Raw genomic sequence first — 25,148 nt, forward strand, 5'->3', positions numbered from 1 at the left:
TCACTGCTTTCAAAATGATTAAGATTCTGCTGCTTCTAAATTTAAGGCTGAAATCCACTGAAAACATCCAAATTAGTAGTTTTTTACATTTCCTTTGCTTTCCCCCCTTTATATTTCCACTAATTTTTTGCAATCACGTAACTTACTTCCAAACTTACAGGATTTTTTACATACTAACTTAACTGTGAATCACTTTTTTTGTATTCAAAGTCTTAGATTACATGTGAAAACTAATTTATTAAACCTTTGTACACAAAGAGGAACATACCTGTATTGCAAGCTTATATGAAGAATGAAGTTACAAAAAAAGTAAAAGGGTTATTAAAATTGATGTCTGTAAATCACTTACAAAAATACCCTGAACGGGATAAAGCTGCTCATCCCTGATTGGTCTCATTTGGTTGTTGAAGTTGAAATATGCATTTAAATTGTTAGAGGTTTTTTCTTTTAAAAAGTGATATATTAAACTTATATACAGGATAATTAGCAAAAATGTAGAAAGGGAAAACGAGGTACAAAAGACAGATAAAAACCACCACTCTTGACGGACACACACAATCCAAAAATAGTATAAAACCTTAACAAACTATCTCTAAGTCAGCTCATACTTACAAGAGTTTTTATCAGTGAGAATAAAATAGAGTAAACCAGCAAGCCTGATCCTTCCATTCATTAAAACAGGCCCGACTTGAGGCCACAAATAAGCCTTGGATAGATTTTTAAACATGGGAGGGACAAAGAGGAAGACAGTTTTTATCTGTCCACTTAGCAGTGACCAGAGTACAAAGATATAGACTAATTCAACAGGTCTTGGAGTGATGTCGAGCAGTCATTCAGAACCCTTCTTGTTCTTCTGCTGGTTCCGGGGCGAGTTCTTTAACAAGCTTCTTATCCTGAGGTACATTCCAGTAGACTCCGCCATATTCTCAAATTCAAATGGCGTTATCCCGGTTGCGAACTTGCTCATGTCAGGGATAGGACTATGGAGTTTAGTGGCTGCTGAAGGGCTGGTGTCCATATGGAGGGTCTCCTGGCCGCCTCCATTGCTAACGTCACAGTGTGAGTCGAGGCCGCCATTACCGAGAAGGGCGCCTTGGGAGTCGACCTGGGCAGCCTCTTCCTTGTCCATTGGACAAAGCAATGTCGGGTCTGAATCTGGACTCGAGGAATGTTCCACTTCTGAATTCTTTGTACACATGTCCGGTTCCTCGGGCTCCTCGGGCACCTGCTTTTCAGCTGGCTGTCCCTCTGGGACAGCGAGTTCTAGCTCGTTCAGACAAGGCGAAGAGGCAACTGAGTTCCCAGTTAAAGGTGTGTCGACAGGAATGTCGGAGTCACTGTTGACACTCTCGGCCTGCTCGAGGGCCGCCCAGATCCGCCTCTGCTGCTCTTCCAGTTCCTCCAGAGTCAGCGTGTCCTCGTCCATGGGGGCAGGCGCTGTCCGGGCCTGTGGCAAGTCCCCGGGAACCAGTGGTGGTGTGCTCCTGGGGAGTGGAGGGCCAGGGGGCAGTGGCGGCTGGAACTGAGCAGCATCCCTGCCTGGGGACTCATGCAGGCCATCCGCATCTGAAACAAGACAATTTAAGCTGTCACAGCACTTGGCTTTACCATATGTATTCCTTGAACTCAGGGGCACTCAAGAGACTCAGTGGCCAAAAATAACTGCCCTGAGGGGGAAACTGGATTACACAACCTCTGTGCTCAGGACGAGGTTCTGCCCCAGCCACCCACCCAGGGGGGGCGGCAGACACATTTATCTTAACACTGCCACGTAACTTCCCTGAGGAATGGCCGCAGGCTCCCCAGAGCCCAGCAGGGCGGCATAATCTGGGACTGAAATAGCACAAGGAGGAAAGACTCGATCTCAGATTCAGAGTGGCCTTGGATTTCATCTAGAAGTTCTGATCCATTCCAGAGGCTTCTGGGGGCAAATCTAAACTACTCATCAGTAGAACCAGAGGGAAACCCCAAGGCCCAGTGGTCGGTACTGGGGGGTGGGGGTGGGGCTACAAAAGGTGGGAGCACAGCTGTCCTGACACACCAGAGAGCTGCTGACAAGGACCATCATTTCCTGCTTGACCACAGGCCTTATGATTCAGCCTAGAGGTCAGACAAAAAGCAGGGAAGTCGAAGGGCAAGGCCTTCGTTTCATCTGAGGTTTCCAGGGGGACAGATTCTCCCTGCGGTCCCCTTCCTGGGGGGTGGGAGTGGCTTACTGAATGAACAGCTGGGAAGAAAAACTAGGGGAGCTCGGTGTGGCTCTGCCCCTTTTCCTCATGGACTGAGCGGTTAAAAGGGGACAATTCCCACTGCTTGTCTCCTAGCGCTGCCCCACCCAGGGGGCAGTCCAGGCCCAGGACTGACAGGTCAAGGTGACTAGAGAGCCCAGGTCTGCCTAACTCAGGAGTCCAGCCCGCTGGCCGCTTAGCCCCACACCATGCTTCGTTTTCCAACCAGCTCTGATCGGTAACAGTGCTGATGCTCCACTTTCCAAGGATAAAAGATAAGATTTACATTGAGTTGGGGCCCCTGAAGAGCTTCCTCTTCTAAGGGAACTCAGGAGCATACAAATCTGTCCTACCTTCTCAATGAAATCGAAACATAAGCCCTGGCCGGTTGGCTCAGTGGTAGAGCATCTGCCCAGCATGTGGAGTCCTGGGTTCGATTCCCTGAGGGCATACAGGAGAAGTGCCCATCTGCTTCTCCACCCTTCCCCCTCTCCTTTCTCTCTATCTCTCTTTCCCCCTCCTGTAGCCAAGGCTCCATTGGAGCAAAGTTGGCCTGGGCGCTAAGGACGAACAGCTCCATGGCCTCCTCCTCAGGTGCTAGAATGGCTCCAGTTGCAACAGAGCAACTTCCCAGATGGGCAGAGCATAGCCCCCTGGTGGGCATGCTGGAGTCTGTCTGTTGGCCTCCCTACTTCTAACTTGGCGGTGAGGGGGGACACGAGCTGAAACCTACCCGAGTCGAGCTCCATGTCGGCAGGTGCAGCTGTGCTGCCCGTCGTCTTCTGCCTCTTCGGGCTGCCGGGGCTGGTCTGGGATGAAGACCTCTTGGGGCCGGACCTCACGCTCGGCTGGCTCGGCTGACGGAGGAACACAGTACAGTGAGACCGCGAACAGCAGCGGGAACACCACCCTGTCACTTAAACAGGATGCAGCCCAAGCTGGAGCTTGTCTAGGGAGTGGCTGCCCCCGTTGGCTTTTATTCGTCAGAAACGTGCGCGAGTTCTTACACAAAACAAAGCGAGACAGACAGGAGGATGTCAATGCACTACAAAGCCCCGCAGATACATGCCACGCGTTTCTAGGGGACACAGAAGTCTCTTTACCGTTTGGAAGTTTGAAGTGAGGTAACTGGCGAACACGTCCCTCTGCTGACAGGCCTGCATCGGAATGGAGCCGAACACCCTCCACTCCTGACAGCCAGAAGAGAGGGAAAGTGAGCATGTGCTTGGACGCATCACGCTCTGAGATTCTACTCGGAGGGAAAGGGGAGGCCTCCAATTACACTCCCACTTCATATGGGACTTTCCCTTTTTTGGGGAATTCCTGAAAATAATGGCACTCTGAAGGGGAAACACCTCAACTCTGCCTACAGAACAATTAGGACTGAATACTAGAAGATTACCTGACAGAACCACCTGACCTCAAAATGTCCTGCTTCCAGCGCAAAGAAGTCACAGGCAGTGCGACAGGGACTTGGGGCCCGCCCCTCTCCAATCCCTCACTGCTCGTTTCTCCTGACGTGTTTCCCCATGCTTGAGTAGTCTACCTTCTGTTCTCTCCTCCAAACTGAGAACTTCTCTTTAGCCTCAGTGCTTCTCTCTCATCACCAAGAGCACACTCACCAGTGACTGCTACTAGGAACCGCTTTGGGCTCTTGTTAAGCCCATGCATTCCAGGGACCAACATCAGTTACATGTAGGGAGGGACCTCAAGAATGTGCATTTCCTACAAGCACCTCAAGGGGATTCTGCTGTGGGCTGGGTCTTGGATCTACTTCCAGAGGCACTGATAGCTTGAGCCATGCAATTTAGCCCTTAATATAACCCATGTATTAAAAAAAAAAATCCGGCCTGACCTGTGGTGGCGTAGTGGGATAAAGCGTCGACCTGGAACACTGAGGTCGCCGGTTCGAAACCTTGGGCTTGCCTGGTCAAGGCACATATGGGAGTTGATGCTTCCTGCTCCTCCCCCTTCTCTCTCTCTCTCTGTCTCTCTCAAAAAAAAACAAACAAAAAAAAAAACAAAAAAAAAAACCACCCCATTGATTTGAGAGAGAGAGAAGCATCAACTTGCTATTCCACAGAGTTGGCTCAGTTGTGCACTCATTTAATTGCTTCAAATAAGTGCCCTGACCAGGGATAGAACCTGCGGCCTCAGTGCATCAGGATGACGCTTTTATCCGCTGAAGCCACCCAGCTAGGGGGGGCCTATGCATTTTTTAAAATTAAAATACTACTGCTTGGTTACCAGGGGGAGGGAAAGGGAGGCGAAGGAGGGGTTGGGGAAGGGGAGGGGCATAAAGAGAAACAAAACGTGAGGGACGACAATTTGGCTTTGGGTGATGGGTATACAACATAATCGAATGTCAAAATGATCTGGAGATGTCTTCTCTAAATCTATGTACTCTAGTTCAGTGGTCCCCAACCTTTTTTGGGCCATGGACCGGTTTAATGTCAGAAAATAGTTTCACAGATCGGCCTTTAGGGTGGGACGGGTAAACATATCACGTGACCGAGACAAGCATCAAGAATGAGTCTTAGACGGATGTAACAGAGGGAATCTGGTTATTTTTTAAAAATAAAACATTGTTCAGATTTAAATATAAATAAAATGGAAATAATGTAAGTTATTTATTCTTTCTCCGCGGACTGGTACCAAATGGCCCACAGACCGGTACTGGTCCATGGCCCGGGGGCTGGGAACCACTGCTCTAGTTGACCAATGTCACCCTGTTAAAATTAATTGTCTAAATAAAATTATAAAAAAAAATTACCACTACTACCATCACCATAACAATATTAATTGTTGAACTTTGACACCTAAGATAAAATGGGAAAAAGTAAGTGTAGAAACTATTCTCATTCTCACTCATATAGGATGAGAGATTTGATTTTGAGGGGGGAAAAAAGGAAAGAAAGACAACAAAAAAGAATAATAATATACTTAGATTTATCAAAGGCAGAAATTCACTGCCCAAGTAATTCTGCAAAACTCATAATACTGTCTCAGAATCATCTCACATTTAAAAAAATCTTTTAAGTTTTAGAATAACTTGAGATTTACAGAATCTAACCACTCTAGTTTAGTTCCTTTTCTTAGGCATAAATTACAAACCTATGGAAAGGTTTTATTTTTTAATGAATATAAGATTTCACTTAACATTCTAGTCATAAAGGAAATTAAACAGGCTAACAACTGATTAACACATTTACTTCTTCATGTAACAGTAATTGCTACACAAGCTAACATTTTGAACAATTTGTACATCTCTCAGAAGAATAAAAAACAATATACTTACGTCTGGAATTCCTCTGGGAGTAGATATATTAAAACCTGGATAGTTTACCAATTTCGAGAGGTCGTAAGTGATGTTTTGATTCTGCTGTATTTCTCCAGCTTCTGTTTCCCCATCAGCACCGTCTATTATTATAGACCATCAAAAGGGTTAATATTGCTAGATGCCAACAAAAATCGTTCTCCAGACAAAAAGTAGACCTTGGGAAGTGCTCATATTCATGACAAGGGCATTACGTTGAGAATGGCTTTAACTACAGCATGTCTGAACCATTAGCTCAGAACTGTTAAACAATGTGGACATAATACTTTCATAAAATATTTAACATTTTGGAAAATCTTCCATAGGTTACTTAAAAGTCCATTTCACAATGATCCTATGATCTGCCTAATATTCTTTTTGTTTAATTTTTATATGTTGATTTTAGCGAGAGAAGGGGAGAGGGAGGGAAGGAAGGAGAAAGAGAGAGACAGGAAAATCAATCTGCTCCTGTATGTGTCCTGACCAGGGATTGAACTGGCAACCTCTGTGCTTTGGGACAATGCTCTCACCAAGCTATCCAGCCAGGGCAAAACGTTTTAATTTTTTAAAAAATTTAGAACATTCGATATAAAACTAAAATCTTTAGCTCCATCCTTTTTTCTTTCTTTCTTTTTTTTTTTTTTCAGCAGTATTGCTATTTTATTTTTTTGTGGCAGAGACAGAGAGAGTCAGAGAGAGGGACAGATAGGGACAAACAGGAAGGGACAGAGATGAGAAACATCAATTCTTCGTTGCGGTTCCTTAGTTGTTCATTGATTTAGCCCCATCCTTTTTCCTGTCTCAGTTATGGATAAACATTGTTATGTTTTCTGTGTATTGGTTCAGAGATTTTTATTTCATAAAAAAAAGATATATAGGCCCTGGCCGGTTGGCTCAGCGGTAGAGTGTTGGCCTGGCATGCGGGGGACCTGGGTTTGATTCCCAGCCAGGGCACATAAGAGAAGCGCCCATTTGCTTCTCCACCCCCCCCCCCTTCTTCCTCTCTGTCTCTCTCTTCCCCTCCCGCAGCCAAGCCTCCATTAGAGCAAGGATGGCCTGGGCGCTGGGATAGCTCCTCGGCCTCTGTCCCAGGCGCTAGAGTGGCTCTGGTCGCGGCAGAGCGAAGCCCCAGAGGGGCAGAGCATCGCCCCTGGTGGGCATGCCGGGTGAATCCCGGTCGGTCGCATGCGGGAGTCTGTCTGACTGTCTCTCCCCGTTTCCAGCTTTGGAAAAATACAAAAAAAAAAAAAAAAAAAAGATTTATATATATTTACAGGCACTGCTATAGGCCAGGCACTGTGCTACATGGTAGAAATATGCTGCATAAAATGAATATGGTTTTAGCCATGACAAACCTTACAATGCAGTTGGGAAAATAGATAATACTCAAGTAAAACAGAAATAAATATAAATTGTGATAGGGTATGAAGAAAACCGGGCACGGTGACAAAGACTGGAAGGACAGGTGGGCGAATGGGAGGTCAGGAAAGGCTTCTGTGAGTCTAAACCCTAAATCTAGATAGTTCTCGGTCAAGATCTTGTAAAAATATTTTACATAAACAAGTCCTCACAGAAAACATAGGGCACCGTTTCATCCATGTAGATTTGTTTTTTAAAAAATTTTGAGATTGCCCTGGCTGGTTGGCTTGGTGGTAGAATGTTGGCTCGGCATGTGGAAGTCCCAGTTCAATTACTGGTCAGGGCACACAGGAGAAGAGACCATCTGCTTCTCCACCCTTCCCCCTCACCTTCTCTCTCTCTCCTTGTCTCTCTCCTCTCTTTCCCACCCACAGCCATGGCTAGAATGGTTTGAGCAAGTTGGCCCTGGGTGCTGAGGATGGCTCCATGGTTTCACCTCAGGCACTAAAATAGCTCAGTTGCCAATCAACCGAGCTACCAGAACATTGCCCTCCAGAGGGCTTGCCACATGGGTCCTGGTTGGGGTGCATGTGGGAGTCTGTCTCTCTCCTCCTCACTTCTCACTTAAGAAAAAAAAAGTTTGAGATCAATGGCATCACAGTATGCAAGCAACACAGACACTTGCTCTATACCGGGATTACAAAGATTTTGCCATGTTAGCTCAGACATATTCATTCCACTCTAGATATCCTAGGGATTCCACAGCGTAGACCAGGGGTCTCAAACTCAACTCAGCATGTGGGCCGCAGAGCAAGATCACAGCCTTTCGGCGGGCTGCACTAGGTCTACAAAAGACAACTGTTACGCAACACTTTTCAGTGTCACAAAATGACCAGAAACTGTAGTTCGCATCACAACTGCTGTTAACTAAGCTAATATCTAGCTAGGATGCTAGAGAAATGAAAAATACAAGTAGGCCCCTAGGCTTACTTAATTTTATCCAAAATATTTTGAACTTCGTGGATTAGTCTGTGGGCTGCACAAAATTGTTCGGCGGGCCGCATGCGGCCCATGGGCCGCAAGTTTGAGACCCCTGGCGTAGACCCACCATGGTTTATTGAGCCTTCTTTCTTTAGGGCCTTCATGTTCTTTTTAATTTTTCAATATCATATTCAGTGCAAACACACGCACAAACATTCCCTATGCACATGTGTGAATGTTTTTCTAGAGCAGATACTTGAGAGAAATTCTAGATTATAAGAGGGTGTGTGTATTCTAATGTTTAGAGGTCTCCTGGTACTGCCGAGTGTATTTGTTACCATTAATGAGAAAGGCAAGAACTAGGGGCACTAGCTGAAGAGCTAGTCCTCTGGCCTAGGTAGTCACTGGGCAGGTTCAGGTAGCCATCTGATCACTCTCAGTGAAGTTCTAGTTCCATCATTGCAAAACGAAGAAAATGCCATCATGATCTATTTTAGTTAACTCAGCACATTCTAAACAAACTAGCCATTCCTACCACATTTTACTGTGACACTTTCATGGAGAAAAAAACCACGTAACACTTAAGCTGACTTATTTAACCTACATTACCTTTCCCATCATAGAGCGCAAGCCCCGAGTTCTCCAGTTCAGCCTCTTTGAGCCATCCTGGGGGGTAACCCAGCTGGCGCATGCGATAGATAAATGGTGGAAGGCTCTTGTCCGTCACACCTAGTGCGTCCTGAAGTTCCTCACTAAATAAAAATAAAAGAGGGAAAAAAACACTGTACTTCTTTTTGGATGAAAACACACACTATTCCAATGCTTTAAAACTGACTCTTTCCGTTGTATAGCGTTTGGCATGGTGCCTATCAAACCATAGTTAAAATATCAATGAACATTTTTTTCCCCGAAGAGTCAGAGAAAGGGGCCTGACCTGTGGTGTCACAGTGGATAAAGCGTCAACCTGGAAATGCTAAGGTTGCCAGTTCAAAACCCTGGGCTTGCCTGGTCAAGGCACATATGGGAGTTGATGCTTCCTGCTCCTCCCCCCCTCTCTCTCTCTCTCTCTCTCTCTCTCTCTCTCTCTCCTCTCTATAATGAATAAATAAAATCTTAAATAAAAAAAAGATCTCGAACAAAGAGTCAGAGAAAGGGACAGACAGATAGGAAGGGAGAAAGATGAGAAGCATCAATTCTTTTTTTTTTTTTTTTTTTTAAAGATTTTATTTATTCATTATAGAGAGGGTAGAGAGAGAGAGAGAGAGAGAGAGAGAAGGGGGGAGGAGCAGGAAGCATCAACTCCCATATGTGCCTTGACCAGGCAAGCCCAGGGTTTCGAACCGGCGACCTCAGCGTTTCCAGATTGACGCTTTATCCACTGCGCCACCACAGGTCAGGCGAGAAGCATCAATTCTTCGTTGCGAGACGCCTTAGTTGTTCATTGATTACTTTCTCATATATGCCTTGACCGGGGGTGGGGTGGGGGGTGCTACAACAGATTGAGTAACCCCTTGCTTGAGCCAGCAACCTTGGTCTCAAGCTGGTGAGCCTTGCTCAAACCAGATAAACCCGCGCTCAAGCTGGCGACCTCGGGGTCTTGAACCTGGGTCCTCCGCACCCCAGTCCGATGCTCTATCCACTGCGCCACCACCTGGTCAGGCTCAATGAACATTTTCAAATGAATTGAGGTGTATTATCTAGAGCCTTGCTAGAGAAAACTTATATACTGATAATGCTAATTACCCTAAATACACAGACTGGTTCAAACACTGGGGAAACAGAAGTGACACTGTACGGTAAACTGACAAGAGGTACCTAATAACTCCCGGCTTGAACCGTCCGAACCTCTCTTCGACTTCGTCTGCATGGTAGCGCTGCTGAAAGTTCTGGTTGTTCGTCTCCCCACAGGCCTCCAGGTATGCTTTCCTCTTCTCACTTATTCGAGCGGCGTTCCGGGGCTAAATTGTAGCATGTTTGAAAAGAATGTTGTCAGGCACTTTAGAAATAGTTCAGAGATTAAATAAATACGAGCACTGTCGAGCAAGCATGGTTAGGTCAAGCAAATGGATTATTTCAGTTTTAATGTGTAAGAAACAAGCACAAAGACAGTGACTATTTTAGAAAAATAAGCAAGAAAGAAAAGCAATCACTTTTTCTCCCTCAGTATTACCATAACATAAATCAAGTTTTTAGAATGTGTCTACAAATTAATTCCCATAATGTTGCACTGATCTCAAATACAGAGGACTATACTAAATTTTTTTTAAAAATCGAATGCTTTCAAATATAAGTACAAATTTGAAAAGATTTCAAATTCCAGGACAAGAAATTAATACACAAAGTTCCTTCATATCACACACACACAACGCCATAAATACGTTGACAACACTAACAAGCTCTGGTTCAAAGATATTTTTTTATAGGAGAAACATTTACCATTGAGCAATCTTTCATTTGATGGTCTTCAGAACCACAATTGAAACAGTGAGGCTTTGGCCTATTTGGTCAAAAAACAAAGATTTTCACAATGTAAATGAAAAGATAAAAGCAAATCAGTACAATCCCAGAGGAGACAGCAAGTGTATCAGAGAACAGATAGCATGTAGACCAGATTACTAAGAGCTGCAGCGGGTATACTTTCACCCCCCGTAAGTAGTGATTTAAACCAACAGATCTTTTAACCAAGAACCCCACGTTCCCGCCTGATCTGTCACCTCCGAGTTTTGTCAGTGGTTAGTCCCAGAAGAATGAGGCAAACAGATCAGATTTTCTTTGGGCAGCACAGAAAGGGGCTGATCATTTTCAGACAGCAATCACATCGACAGCAATGGTTAAACCTTTCCACCCACCCAGACACAGGAGGCACGAACCAATGAATTCTGGTAAACATGATCAATCTAACCGTTTTAATACAGGTCAATATATTAAAATAACAGCTTAACCTGCAATTTATTTCTAGTAAGCCAGGAATAAATAATATTAACTTTTCAACCTAAAAGTTTATGATTTGGTTAAAAAAATAAAAAAGAAGAGAATAAAAACAGCTCCCCACACAAACCTTTTTGCCTTTACTTGTATTTCTTGCCCTTCTAGAGAAACAATGTGGCTGAAGACTTGCTGGTACCTTTAGTGAGTTTTATTAAGGAACAGTTATCATGGTCTGCAAAATTTGGTACTTTTTTTTTTTTTTTTTTTTACAAGGTGAACTGAATAGCAAGACGCATAAAAGATCTTCATTCACTCTATGTAGGATACTTGGGGATTTCCCATCCTTCGGTAAGCTGAGGGTTTTCATTTAGTAGCGGTTGCCCCAACTTATCGAGGCAAAAATTAGTAAAATACAGCACACTTCCTACAACCTGCAGAAAACAAGTCAAAAAATATTGCTATTGAAGTAGGAAAAGAAAAGACAGTAAGTCAAGTAAGACTACGATGAATTGTTTTAACAATTTATTTCAGATGCAACACTTAGAAACAATCAATTCCCTAGTTTAAAGAAGCCAGATTTTGAAGTCCACGTGAAAGCTACATCTTTAACCTTCCCTGTGTCGCTTCAGTCACTGAGTTTTTCCTCTCTTTGGATCATTACTATTAGCTGCATCCTCTCCAGACTTAAAAAACAAAAACTGCCAGCGACTCTCAACCTTTTCCTCCAGTTAGTTCCCTACTTCCTTGCTTCCCTTGCAGCAAGACTCTCAGAAGAATTATCTATATTTACTGACCTCATTTCCTTTCCTCCCAGTCTTTTCTCTTCCCTCCAATGTTTTTTTTTAAATTTCACACAAAAGAGTCAAAGACATTTTATAAGGAACACCCATGTGCTCTCCCCATCTAGTTTTAACAATTGTCAATCGACATTTTTGTATGTGCAAGGTCTCTCACACTTACCTTTTAGTTATTTTATTTTTTAGGCACACTTACTTTACTGAGCCATTTAAACAAAGGAAGTCACCACCACTACCATCACAGACTCAGCCATTTACTTCTCTTGCCTGAGATGAACCCAATAACTTCCTAACTGGTTTCTAGCTTTAGATTTTTATGGTGCTTTGCCCCAAAGTACATTAGTACGATCCTTCTAAGAATAAGAACATTCTCCTACAAACCACAATACCATTGTCACACAAGGAAATCATTAACTCCTTAATATCACCCATCTCCAATCTATATTCTATTTCCCCCAGCTGTACCCGGAAGGCCTCGTAGTGCTTCCCTCCTCCCAAGCTAGGACCTGATTAAGGTTCACATGTTGCACATACACGTTAACATTAAGTCTTTCAGTACCCTTTAATTTAGAACAGTCCCCTTGCCTTTTGTCTTTTTCTTTTCTTTTCTTTTCTTTCTTTTCCCTCTCCCAATTAAAAAAAAAATTAAAATGACACTGATATTTCTCAAATGTGACCAGAAAGGCTTGTTTTTGTTCCTAACATTATGCACCAAGCTGACAATGGAGCTCCCCCGTGACCCCCACGCAGCTAATCTGGCAGCCAGTTCTGTGTTCGTCTCAACCTATCAGCAACAACTGACACCACTTCTTTCTAGAACATCTTCCTCCCCTAGCCTTCTTCCCAGTCTTCTTTGCGCGATGCTCCCCATCTCCATGTTCTGCAGGGCTACCTCTCCATGTTCACTCTCCAGGAGATTGCACGCCCACAGTATGAAACATAACTTAGATGCTGACAACCCCAAGGTCTGGTTCTTACAGCTCCCGAACTCGTCTTGTTTATGCAAGTGCCAACCTGACAGCTTTCCCAGACGTGCTATTTAAGACTGCATCAGCCTTCTGTCCCCCTGCACCTGCTCCTGCTTCGGGTCTCTCCCATCCCAGAAAGGCAGTGATGGTCTCCCAGTGGCGCCAGACAAGCACCGAACTCATTCTGCTTGCATTCTCATAGTCTACACTCAGTCCTCAACATATCTGACCAGTTCCACTTCCGAAGTACTGTATATGCAGGTTAGAGACCACGTCCTATTGCCACCACCATCTCCGCTGACGAAGTCACTTCCCCCGCCTGAGATGGGCAGAACCACTTCCTGACTGGCTTCTGGCTTCCACATGCAGGCCGCTGCAGACTCCTTCACAGAGAGCCACTTTTTTCAAAAATTCAAGTTACACCACGTCACATTTCAATTTAAAACCCTCTCATGGCTTCTCATCTCACTTGGAGCAAAATCCAAAGTCCTTACTACGATCTGTAAGGCGATGGCAGGATTCAGATCACCACTGGGGACTCAAGAGGCAGGGATCCGAACCCTGGCTTCACTGCTTATTAGCTAAGGGACCTCCAGCAGGTAACTTAGTTTCCCTGCCTGTTTCCTTATCTGCAAAAAGAATGAGTAATAGCATCCTTACTAGTGAGCGAGAGACAATGTGGGCTGCTTCTGCCTCAGGGCTCCCACTCCTCCCACCCCGCCCCTTCGCACAGCAGCCACTGGGCTCCCTCCCTCCATTACTCAGGCCTTGTCTCAGAGAGCTGTCACTAAATACTCTGCACAAACCAAATACCCTCAGTGACCAACTCCTTAGCATGCTTTCTTTTTCTTCAGACCACTGCCTGCCCCCAGCAGAATGTCACTCAGCAAGGGCAGGGACTTGCCTGTTTTTATTTTACTTTTTCATTATTATGTCCCTGGAACCAAGACCAGTCTGTGATTTATAGGGGCATTCAGTAAACATTTATAAGTATTTATTTATTTATTTGTTTGTTTTTTTCTGAAGCTGGAAACGGGGAGAGACAGTCAGACAGACTCCCGCATGCGCCCTACTGGGATCCACCCGGCACGCCCACCAGGGGCGCCGCTCTGTCCACCAGGGGGCGATACTCTGCCCCTCCGGGGCGTCGAGCTGCTGCGACCAGAGCCACTCCAGCGCCTGGGGCAGCGGCCAAGGAGCCATCCCCAGTGCCCTGGCCATCTTTGCTCCAATGGAGCCTTGGCTGCGGGAGGGGAAGAGAGAGACAGAGAGGAAGGAGGGGGTGGGGGTGGAGAAGCAAATAGGCGCTTCTCCTATGTGCCCTGGCCGGAAATCGAACCCAGGTCCCCTGCACGCCAGGCCAACGCTCTACCGCTGAGCCAACTGGCCAGGGCCTATAAGTATTTATTAAAGAACAAAATTAACAAATGAGCAAGATTCAGTCACCAGGCAGGCCCCACTTTCAATCCCAGAACCTCAGTTTAGAAGGGAAATCAAAACTGATGCAGTTCAAATTCAGAGATCTTTTCAAGCACCCAAATGACATCTCAGTCTCTGACTGCAGTAACACAGAATTCACTTTTTTAAAAAACGAGACAGCCTGACCGGGCAGTGGCACAGTGGATAGAGCGTCGGACTGGGATGCGGAAGACCCAGGTTGAGTGCGGGCTCATCTGGCTTGAGCAAAAGCTCATCAGCTTGAGCCCAAGGTCACTGGCTCCAGCAAGGGGTCACTTGGTCTGCTGAAGGCCCACAGTCAAGGCACGTACGAAAAAGCAATCAATGAACAATTAAAGTGTTGCAACGCGCAACGAAAAACTAATGATTGATGCTTCTCGTCTCTCCGTTCCTGTCTGTCTGTCCCTGTCTATCCCTCTCTGTCTCTGAAAAAAAAAACACACAAAAAAAACCCCAAAACAAAACAAGACAAACTACTTGCCTGACGAAAATTCTCATTTAGTAAATGATGTACTGAAATGTGTCTCTTTGTTCTCAATCCAATCACTGGGCCTGGTTCTGCCACTTGGAACTAGAAGGGGTGATCTAAAATGACACCTTTGTAAATGACAGCCCTTTTCACATTTGCAGAGATGTGACGACACCCCTTGTAAATCTTCTCAGTAAGATGTGTGGACTCTTCCTCATCCCAGCAGCCTCATGTCTTGAAAACAGTGGCTAATCAGTGGGGCACAATACTGAATAAACATGAAAACTGGTCCTCCCTTAACGGAATCCAGGATTACATCATCTTTAAAAAAAAACTGTAAGTTGCAAAACCACACCACTGCATCACACTGACGCTGTAAAGTTCTGCACAGGTCCTGAAAGGCCTACAAACCCCAGGTCCACCTGCCAAGCTTCTTCTATATAGTTTTCACCTATTTCAGTACGGCAACATCTTAAACTTCCTATCTGCCATCTGTTAAATTAGCTATTTGTCCCTCTCAGCTTCAACCGTTCCTAAGTTCCACAAGCATGCTTTCTGTGCCTTCCTCCAAGCTCTTGAAAAGAAACACAAAGAGGCTGGTCAGGACATAAACAAAGTCCTCCAGACAATGCCTAATGTGCCCCTAGGTCACAATAAAACAGTTATTTAAAGGAAAACTATAGTATTTAGAGGTTGAGGTCTACATTGTTGTTTGTAACAAATATAATAAAAGAATGTGTGATTATTTAAGTGTTGCCCAACTGACACAGGATAGGAAACATACGTCTGCAGAACGCCGAAGATGAAGCGTCCACACTTACACTAAAAGCTTCCTTGTTGTTCTTAACGGCACAGGATTCTTCTCCTTTCTGGTCCTCTTCCAGCATGACACTGGATGGCTAATACAAAGGGGAAACAAGGATTACAAAGGATAACCAATTTTTAACTTTAAAATTAAAATATTAGCAATTTGAACATACTTTGCTTTCTAATACATACCATGAAGGTACATAAAAACATCAATTCAGGTCCTGGCCAGTTGGCTCAGTGGTGGAGCGTCGGCCTGGCGTGCAGAAGTCCCGGGTTCGATTCCCAGCCAGGGCACACAGGAGAGGCGCCTATCTGCTTCTCCACCCATCCCCCTCTCCTTCCTCTCTGTCTCTCTCTTCCCCTCCCACAGCCGAGGCTCCACTGGAGCAAAGATGGCCCGGGTGCTGAGGATGGCTCTGTGGCCTCTGCCTCAGGCGCTAGGATGGCTCTGGATACAGCAGAGCAGCGCCCCAGAGGGGCAGAGCACCGCCCCCTGGTGGGCATGCCGGGTGGATCCCGGTCGGGCGCATGCGGGAGTCTGTCTGACTACCTCCCCGTTTCCAGCTTCGGAAAAATGCAAAAAAACCCAAAACAACAACAAAAAAACCCCCACATCAATTCATTGTTATAACTAGGGTGAGGTGAGTCAAGCTATGTAGGAATGCTTATGAAAAAATTCTCACTAGTAGGAAATTAAAAATTTAAAAAGATATAGAAAATGGCATCTTCTGCCTGACCTGTGAGAATTCAGTAGATACAGCATTGACCTGGAATACTGAGGTCACCAGTTCAAAACCTTGGGCTTGCCCAGTCAAGGCACATATGAGAAGTACTATAATTGTATGCTTCCTGTCCCCCCACCGCTAAAAATCAATAAAATCTTTAAAAAAAATAAAAAAGCATCTTATGAAGCATTAGCAAACACTATAACTTCTGTGTTAATGAATATTAACTATGGAATTTTCAACATTTAAAACTGCCAAGGTAGATTTTAATTTATCTTGCAATCAGATAACCAGAAAGATTAAAAAATATAACTTTACATTACTGGTCAATAATAATACAACTTTCACCAACTTCAAGCCACTAAAGAATTCTCAAGTGTTTCTTTTTTTTTTTTTTTTAATTCATTTTAGAGAGGAGAGGGAGAGGGAGAGGGAGAGAGAGAGAGAGAGAGAGAGAGAGGAGAGACAAAGAGAGAGAAGTGGGGGAGGAGCTGGAAGCATCAACTCCCATATGTGCCTTGACCAGGCAAGCCCAGGGTTTTGAACCGGCGACTTCAGCATTTCCAGGTCGACGCTTTATCCACTGCACCACCACAGGTCAGGCCTCAAGTGTTTCTTGAATCAAAACTTTAATACCATTTAGTATGGTTTTATTGTTAAGTGTATTTTCCATTTCTTAAATCTTTAAAAATTGTCCATAGGGCCTGACCAGGTGGTGGTGCAGTGGACGGAGCATCGGACTGGGATGCAGAAGAACCCAGGTTTGAGACCCCGGGGTTGCCAGCTTGAGCGCAGGTTCATCTGGCTTGAGCAAAAAGCTCACTGGACCCAAGGTCACTGGCTCGAGCGAGGGGTTACTCAGTCTGCTGAAGGCCCGTGGTCAAGGCACATATGAGAAAGCAATCAATGAACAACTACGGTGTCACAACGAAAAACTGATGATTGATGCATCTCATCTCTCTCTGTTCCTGTCTGTCCCTATCTATCCCTCTCTCTCTGTCCCTGTAAAAAATTAAAAAAAAAAAAAATTGTCCATAGGTGAAAACTAAAGGTGATTAAAAAATTTAATTAATCAGAATACTCTTCTCCAACCTCAGAGGATAAACAGTTAAAGACTCTTACTTGAGAGACTCTACTTACCTTAATTTCTAATTTTAAAAAAGCCCAGAAAACATGATTGATTTTTTTGTATGTGACAGAGTCAGACAGAGGGACAGATAGGGACAGAGAGACAGGAAGGGAGAGAGATGAGAAGCATCAATTCTTTGTTGTGACACCTTAGTTGTTCATTGTTTTCTCATATGTGCCTTGACTGGGGGGCTACAGCAGACCGAGTGACTACTTGCTCGAACCAGCGACCTTGGGCTCAAGCTGGTGAGCCTTGCTCAAACCAGATGAGCCTGCGCTCAAGCTGGCAACCTCGGGGGTCTCGAACCTGGGTCTTCAGTCCCGACGCTCTATCCCCTGCACCACTGCCTGGTCAAGCTTGATTTTTTTTTAAATTAAGTGAGAGGCAGGGAGGCAAAGACAGACTCCCACATGCACCCTGACCAGGATTCACCAAGACCCTACTAGGCGATGCTATGCCTGCCTGGGCTGCAGTTCGTAACCCAAGCTATTTTAGTGCCTAAGGCCTAGTCCATGGAGCCATCCTCAGTGCCCAGGGCCAACTGTGCTCAAATCATTTGAGCCATGGCTGCGGGAGGGGAAGAGAGAAGGGAGGGAAGGAAGGAGAAGCAGATGGGCACTTCTCCAGTGTGCAGTGACCAGGAATCGAACCCGGGACTTCCATACACTGGGCTGATGCTCTACCACTGAGTCAACTGGCCAAGGCCAATAACTGATTTTTTAAAACATAAATTCATGCTCTAATTTTCACATAGTGAAATTTCTCAGATTTCTTTGGGCACTTTTTTTTTAAACACATAGAGGGGGGAAAAAACAGGGCAGCATATGAAGTAGTGGTTTTAGAAAAAAGAATCCATATTTTATAAACCTCAGAAATACATTTTTTTTTTTTGTCTAAAGTTAATTTGCTATACAAATGCACGGATCCAAGTTAGGAAATAAAAAACTTGAATGTAACCAGGTCTATGACCCGTGGGAAAAGGAGCCACAACCCAACAGAACCCTCTGCAGCTGCACCGGGTGGACTGCGGAGAAAGAAGCCGGCTGAAGGAGGGGAGCGGAGCCATCTTCATCACTCTGGTTTCTATTCAAGAGGACCCCGGTGGCCTACTAATTAGCAGTGAGAAGCATCACCTACTAATCTTCAAGTCTCTTAGAGTTCGAAATACCTGGGGCAAAAGATGAAAGGAAGTCTTTTCCACATCGTTTTTCTGCTGTTCCTCAAATCGTTTTACTAAATTTGATACAAATTCCTCTATTTCTTGATGATATTGCCTGCACAAGAGCACAAAAGGGTCAGAACTAAGACAGAGTTACTTATGGTCTTAATACATTTTCATTATGTCTCCTGTAACTTTTGTTTCTTTGTTTTTCAGGTTCATCAAATGATGGACTCTCTGTAACACTCCAGGATCTATCCACCCTTTGTTGTCAAGTTAACAAAACAATTATGACAACCTAATACAGGGCTTGGCATAGAACAGTTGGCAAATGTGTGCACTAAGAGTACATGGGTTTTATTTATGAATTGTATGCATTTAACTTTTATACATAATCCATGTACTGTATTTCCCCATGTATAAGACACGCTCCTTTTTGAAAAATTTGGGGTCTAAAAATTGGGTGTGTCTTATACAGTGGTTGTAGATTTTTTAAACTTGCATTTCTTGCTTTTTTGTGCTTGATGAGAAGTTGTATGAATCTTATGATGAATAAAACTTGAGTTCAATAACTTTATATAATATATTTTTTTCAAATTTCAGGCCCCAAAATTAAGATGCATCTTATACATGGGGAAATACAGTAAGTGGTTGACACCCCAAAGAAGTAAAAGGGTTACGTAAAGAAAAACCTCCTTCCCGCCCCATCTGGCCGCCCATTTCTGCCACACAAAGACAACCAATGCACTTGGTTCTTCCACATCCTCGTCCCAGAGACTCTTCCATGCACATATAAGGAAATGTTATATAAATGTTAAACTGGAGGAAAAAAAAAACACCCAAAATGCAAAGCAAGAAAAACTACTGAGGTCTACTTTCTCGAGCTTTCCAGATCAAGAACCACCTTCAAGGCCCTGGCCGGTTGGCTCAGCGGTAGAGCGTCGGCCTAGCGTGCGGAGGACCCGGGTTCGATTCCCGGCCAGGGCACACAGGAGAAGCGCTCATTTGCTTCTCCACCCCTCCGCCGCGCTTTCCTCTCTGTATCTCCCTTCCCCTGCCGCAGCCAAGGCTCCATTGGAGCAATGATGGCCCGGGCGCTGGAGATGGCTCTGTGGCCTCTGCTTCAGGCGCTAGAGTGGCTCTGGTCGCAACATGGCGACACCCAGGATGGGCAGAGCATCGCCCCTGGTGGGCGTGCCGGGTGGATCCCGGTCGGGTGCATGCGGGAGTCTGTCTGACTGTCTCTCCCTGTTTCCAGCTTCAGAAAAATGGGAAAAAAAAAAAAAAAAAAAAAAAAAAGAACCACCTTCACTGAACATTCCAGGAGGAGCCAAGGGAGCCCAGCCCACAGGCCTCAGCTGGGCAGCCACCTGCCTCTTCCCAGCCCTGAGGAGCTGTCAAGCCTCTTCAGCCCTGACCTTCTAAGATTTCTGCAGGTGAAACACCAGGTAAGCTCCAGTCGGTGCCGGTTCTCAGGGTGACACAAGGCTGGAGCCCAGCTGTGCTACACTCACCACCCAGCATCCCCACCCTCAGAGCCTCAGGTTTCCCTCCTGCTGAGACAATGAAGGAAGTGGCCCCGCCCCACAGGTAACAAACACTCTCTATCTGGTTCCCTCTTCCTTCTTCACCTTGCTCAGCACCTAAGACAGGGGTCCCCAAACTTTTTACACAGGGGGCCAGTTCACTGTCCCTCAGACGGTTGGAGGGCCGGACTATAAAAAAAACTATGAACAAATCCCTATGGACACTGCACATATCTTATTTTAAAGTAAAAAAAAAAAAAAACAGGAACAAATACAATATTTAAAATAAAGAACAAGTAAATTTAAATCAACAAACTGACCAGTATTTCAATGGGAACAATGGACCTGCTTTTGGCTAATGAGATGGTCAATGTACTCCTCTCACTGACCACCAATGAAAGAGGTGCCCCTTCCGGAAGTACGGCGGGGGCCGGATAAATGGCCTCAGGGGGCCGCATGTGGCCAGCGGGCTGTAGTTTGGGGACCCCTGAGGAGGGGCAGACAACTGTCCAAAACGTCTACAACCATTCTTTAGGAAGGGACAGCTTCAAACCATTTCAGAATGCTCCAGCAAGCTCTGCAGGACTGCCCTGACATATGAGACCCAAGTTGGAAGGCTTTCTGCAAAGGTCTCATTTCGATATTAAAAAAATATATCACGTGGGCAAGCTTTAAAGACAGCCAACAGGAAAAATGTTAACCTGACGTAGGGGGATAAATGGCTAACATTGTTGTGTGGTAGGTTTAGTTGTGTTTTTTTTTTTATTAGAGGCTATTTATTGGGCTCTTACAGGTGCTCATATAGCTGCTTAGTATAGGAGGTAGTTACTCTTAACATCCTTTTTTCCTGTGAGGAAACTGTATGCAGAGAGTCAGTGACCTGCCCAGGTTCCCTTATGTAGAAAGTAAGAGACCAGATTCACATTCAAGTTTACATGACTAATAATGTCCTTGCTCTGCATCAGGGTTCTGTAAAATTTAAGTAAAAGAATAAGGATGGTATAAGTACAAATGAAAACAGCATTCTTGCAGAAGACATTGTTTCATAAACACATGTATTAATGACTTACTTGGAAATAACATTGTTCATAAAGAGAATCTGTAATAAAGGTCCATCTAACTTAGTGTCGTCCACCAATATTCCACTAAAAGAGAAGTTAAAACATATTCTTAGAGGAGTTAAAATAAAACTTGTGCAAGTACATATAAACAGAAAATCTATATAATTCTTAAGTACCAAGGATCATATACAAGGAAAATCAAGAAACATAAAGAACTCCAGTTTTCTCAAGAAAAATCTGTTTCAGGCCCTAGTTGGCTGGCTCAGCAGGAGAGCATCCGCCTGGCACGTGGATGTCCCAGGTTCAATTTCTGGTCAGGGCACACAGAAGAAATGACCATCTGCTTCTCTACCCACCTCCTCTTCTCCTCTGGTGGCCATGGCTCGATTGGTTTGAGCAAGTTGGCCCTGGGCGCTGAGGATGGCTCCATGGCCTCTGCCTCAAAGGCTAAGAACTTAGAGCTCAGTTGCTGAGCATCAGAGTAACACCCCAGACAGGTAGAGCATCACTCCGTAGTGGGCTTGGGGGTGGATCCTGGTTACAGTGCATGCAGGAGTCTCTCTGCCTCCCTACCTCTCACTAAACTTTAAAAAAAAAAATCTGTTTCACCACTTTACCTACTTTAATGGTTTTAGAGGTATTCTTTATATAACATTAAAAAAACTCACAAAACATGAAAAACTACAGTTAACCTCTCAGTTTTCAACCAAAATATTTAATGATTGTTTCTTTACCCACTGGGGAGGGGAGGGAGGGCTTGGATAAACCAGCAGGTTATGAGAGTATATTTATTGCTAAAGGAATCAGTGGATCTGGCTTGGACCTATATGAGAAAAATAAAACACTGTATAGATACATGGCTAGGTTCTTTCTGAAGGGCAGAGCACATTGCACTCAATATCTCAAATCCAAGGTTCTTCTAAAGCAGAGACATAAAAAGCATACTGTTCTGGATTTGACTTTCAAATAATAAAAAAAAACGGAACTGGGATGCAGACTGGAAACCTGCAATATAACCTCCGGTAACCCTGGACCAGCTGACTCGCTGATGACTCCCCTCACCTGCCTCCCACTCCTCTATCTGGACAGCCTGTGAAATACATTGTCTATAGCTAGAATTGTTCTCAAGAAGAGAAATAAAATTAAACTATGAACAGGTTCAGAGGCTTGTTTCTGTTGGAGCCAACTTCAGTTTTTAAAAATACCATCCAGTTTTATAAACCCCATGTAATTGCATGGTCTTTGGTTGGAGTCCAGTTTGAATAAAGACATTCAGCTGGGGAAATTTGAATAGGTACTGAGGTTGGGGATGTTATCAAGGAAATCATGACAATTACTAGGTGTGATAATGGTGGTGTGGTTATGCAGACAAAGTACGTTTTTTTAAAAGACACTTTAAATTATTGGGGGTGAAATGTGGGTATGAGATTAGAACAAAATATGGCGAAATACTAATTATTACTGTAAGGACTGAAAAAAAGGGGTATTGGTTATACTCTTCCCATGTTCTTTGAAAAATTTCATACAAAGTAAAAAACAAACAAACAGAAGGTTTGTTTACTGGATAAAAAGAGAAACTTTTGATGGTTCCAAAGTAAGGATGAAACCATTAAGTTATGTTAAGTCAAAATTTTCTGGATTGTCTCACAAATATTTTCACCTGATACATCAGTTTAATGTACATAGTTATAAGAATTCAACTTTTACCCCCACTGGCGCAGTGGGTAAAAGCATCGACCTGGAACACTGAGGTCACCGGTTCGAAAGCCTGGGCTTCCCTGGTCAAGGCACATGTGGGAGTTGATGCTTTCTGCTCCTCCCTCCCTTCTCTCTCTGTCTCTCTCTCTCTCTCTCTTCTCTCTAAAATGAATAAATAAAATCTCTAAAAAAATGATTAAAAAAAAAGTTAAAAATAAAGGATCATTACTCTGATTTCTTCGGAGTAGGCTGAACAAATAAAAATGATACAAAAATCCTACATATCCTTTTTATAAAAAAATTGCAATTACATATCAATATCAAGATAAAATATAATAATGAACAATTATTGTGTAATTTCAAGATTTTCATACCTTGGTCGAGTCAGAATGTTCAACTTTCTTTTAAGTTCTTGATGTTATTATGTGTTAAGGAGTATAAGCCCTCATTAAACATTCATGAAGATCATAAAATTCAACTACCATCACTTTTGGTGTCTGAACGTTATATGCTGTAAAAGACACGCAACTGTTTTGAAGATCACACACTTACTGTGAGCTTCTGTTTTGTTGCAGGGCTAGGCATTTATGGACCTAAATATTAAAACAGAATTTTCATCCCTTCCAGCATAGACATTACGAAGATAAGATACTGTCCTGTAGCTCAAAACACACTAAGAGACCAAAAACGTTATTCAAACGGTGCCCGGTCAAAAGTTAAACACTCAAGAAAAATTTCCAAGGCAAAAAAGCATCACGCTATGTGATCAAGTAAACGCAGAATAACAAACTGTTAACGACTGTAGAATCTAGCATACTTTCAACTCCTCTGTAGTTTGAAATTTTTCATAACAACAGATAGAGGAAAAAGGCATCATGAAAAAGACAACGGACTTTGAAACCTTCAAAGGTAATTTACCAATCGCTTTCAGGGGTCTTTACCAATTCTAAAAGGAAAACTACCAGAACCAAAATTATCTATATAAAGTAAAAAAAACCCAAAAAACCAAAAACACCCTAGGACTGTAAATAGACACACTGACCACTCTTGCTAGAAAGACTGCTCAACCTGGAACTACAGCCAAATGGAAAACATTTAGTGCGTTTTCCCTAAAGCTGTGCCATGCACCTTCCCTTAGGAAGCGATTTTCAAAGCGGAAAAAAACTTGAAAATGAACCCCTAATCCCAATCAAGCAACGAACCATGTCTCTTTTTTGCGTCCCTCGAATCCTCAAGGCTCCCAACTCGACAACCAAGGTCCACTGGCTTCTGCCCAGCCCAAAACAAATAAAATATAAAAAGTCTACGCCAAAAATCTAAGTATCCAGTATCTCCTAATAAATCCATACACAACTGTCAAGGGCTGCAGCAACTTGAGCTGGGCTACAAAATAATGAAATCGGATAATGACGCCTAAAAAAACCAAACAAAAAAACCCACAACAGACTACACTCGAACAGTTGCAACAGCCTGCAAATGACCCTAACACAACGGCCCCAGAATGAGTGATGGGAGCGCAGCGAGTCCGGGACACGGATCCCGGGAGCGGCGAGGCCATCCGCCCCCCCCCGCCCCGACCTCCAGGGCGGCTTATGCAACCCGAGCCCCCGATTCCCAGCCCGCCGCTGGGGCGAGAGAACATGACGTCGAACCCCGGCCCTCGTGGAATTTCCGCCCGTGCCCTCCTGGGCACGTCACCCAGCAGCCGGCTCCCGGATCCCGCCGGGGCCACCCGGCCTAGCGGGCGGGAAGGATATTCTCGGAGCGGAGCTGCTCGATGGTGTCCTCGCACTGCCGAAGCTGCTCCCGCAGCTCCGTGTCGCCAGCCCCGTTCTCGTCCTCCCCGTCGCCGTCACCGTCGTCGTCCTTGAAGCGCGTGTGAACGGGCTTGGCGAGCGACTCCTCTGGGGGGTCAAATGCCTCGAACAGCTCTAAATCGCCAAAATCCACGCTCGCCGCCATGTTGGGCTGGGGGGGGGGGAATAATCGAGGAGAGGCGGAGCGGGCCACCCGGGTCGGGGGCGAAGGTTATAGGGCGGCACCTCTCTCTCGGGCGTTGAGCCACCCTGGAGGGTTTTCTTCTTGAACGTAGGCCGCGGAAGCTGCACAAGGGGCGGGCCAGTCCTGAGAGACTACAACTCCTAGGATGCCATGGCGGCCGCCATACCCACTTCCGAGAGTGCTGGGGAGCGTGGCATACTGGGATATGTAGTTCTTAAGAACTTCGCTCATTGTTGTATTGCATACTGGGATTGGTCCTTTTTTAAACGTTAACCAAGCTGTTGTAAATTAGAATGTGTTAAAATAAAATAGGCTCTGGCCAGATAGCTCAGCTGGTTAGAGAGGGTCGTCTCCACTGCCGAAGTTGTGGGTTCAATCCCAGGTGAGGACACATAGAGGAAGCACCAATGAATGCACAACTAAGTGGAACAATAAACAAATGTCTTCCCTTCCTCTCTAAAATCAATGGTAATAATTTTAAAAACACCATGTGGGTAGTCCTTGTTAGGCATCTAAGGCTGAAAAATTAGACCAC

At 44.6% G+C, this 25,148-nt stretch overlaps 1 protein-coding gene across 1 annotated transcript; it reads right to left on the reverse strand.

Moving 5' to 3' along the window:
• Nucleotides 1-217: 217 nt before the first annotated feature.
• On the reverse strand, nt 218-24,695 carry ZCCHC8 (zinc finger CCHC-type containing 8). Its single transcript, XM_066260671.1, has 14 exons — nt 24,370-24,695; nt 22,987-23,029; nt 20,924-20,998; nt 18,337-18,442; nt 15,326-15,403; nt 11,140-11,243; nt 10,943-11,008; nt 10,321-10,381; nt 9,700-9,842; nt 8,494-8,636; nt 5,527-5,648; nt 3,332-3,418; nt 2,962-3,085; nt 218-1,566 (listed from the first exon to the last, which is right to left on the reverse strand). Exons 1-14 carry the CDS (start codon nt 24,572-24,574, stop codon nt 830-832), a joined length of 2,094 nt encoding a protein of 697 aa, XP_066116768.1. The 5' UTR covers nt 24,575-24,695; the 3' UTR covers nt 218-829.
• Between the last annotated feature and the right edge of the window lie 453 nt (nt 24,696-25,148).

Source organism: Saccopteryx bilineata, chromosome 2, assembly GCF_036850765.1.
Source record: "Saccopteryx bilineata isolate mSacBil1 chromosome 2, mSacBil1_pri_phased_curated, whole genome shotgun sequence".
Taxonomy (NCBI): Eukaryota; Metazoa; Chordata; class Mammalia; order Chiroptera; family Emballonuridae; genus Saccopteryx; species Saccopteryx bilineata.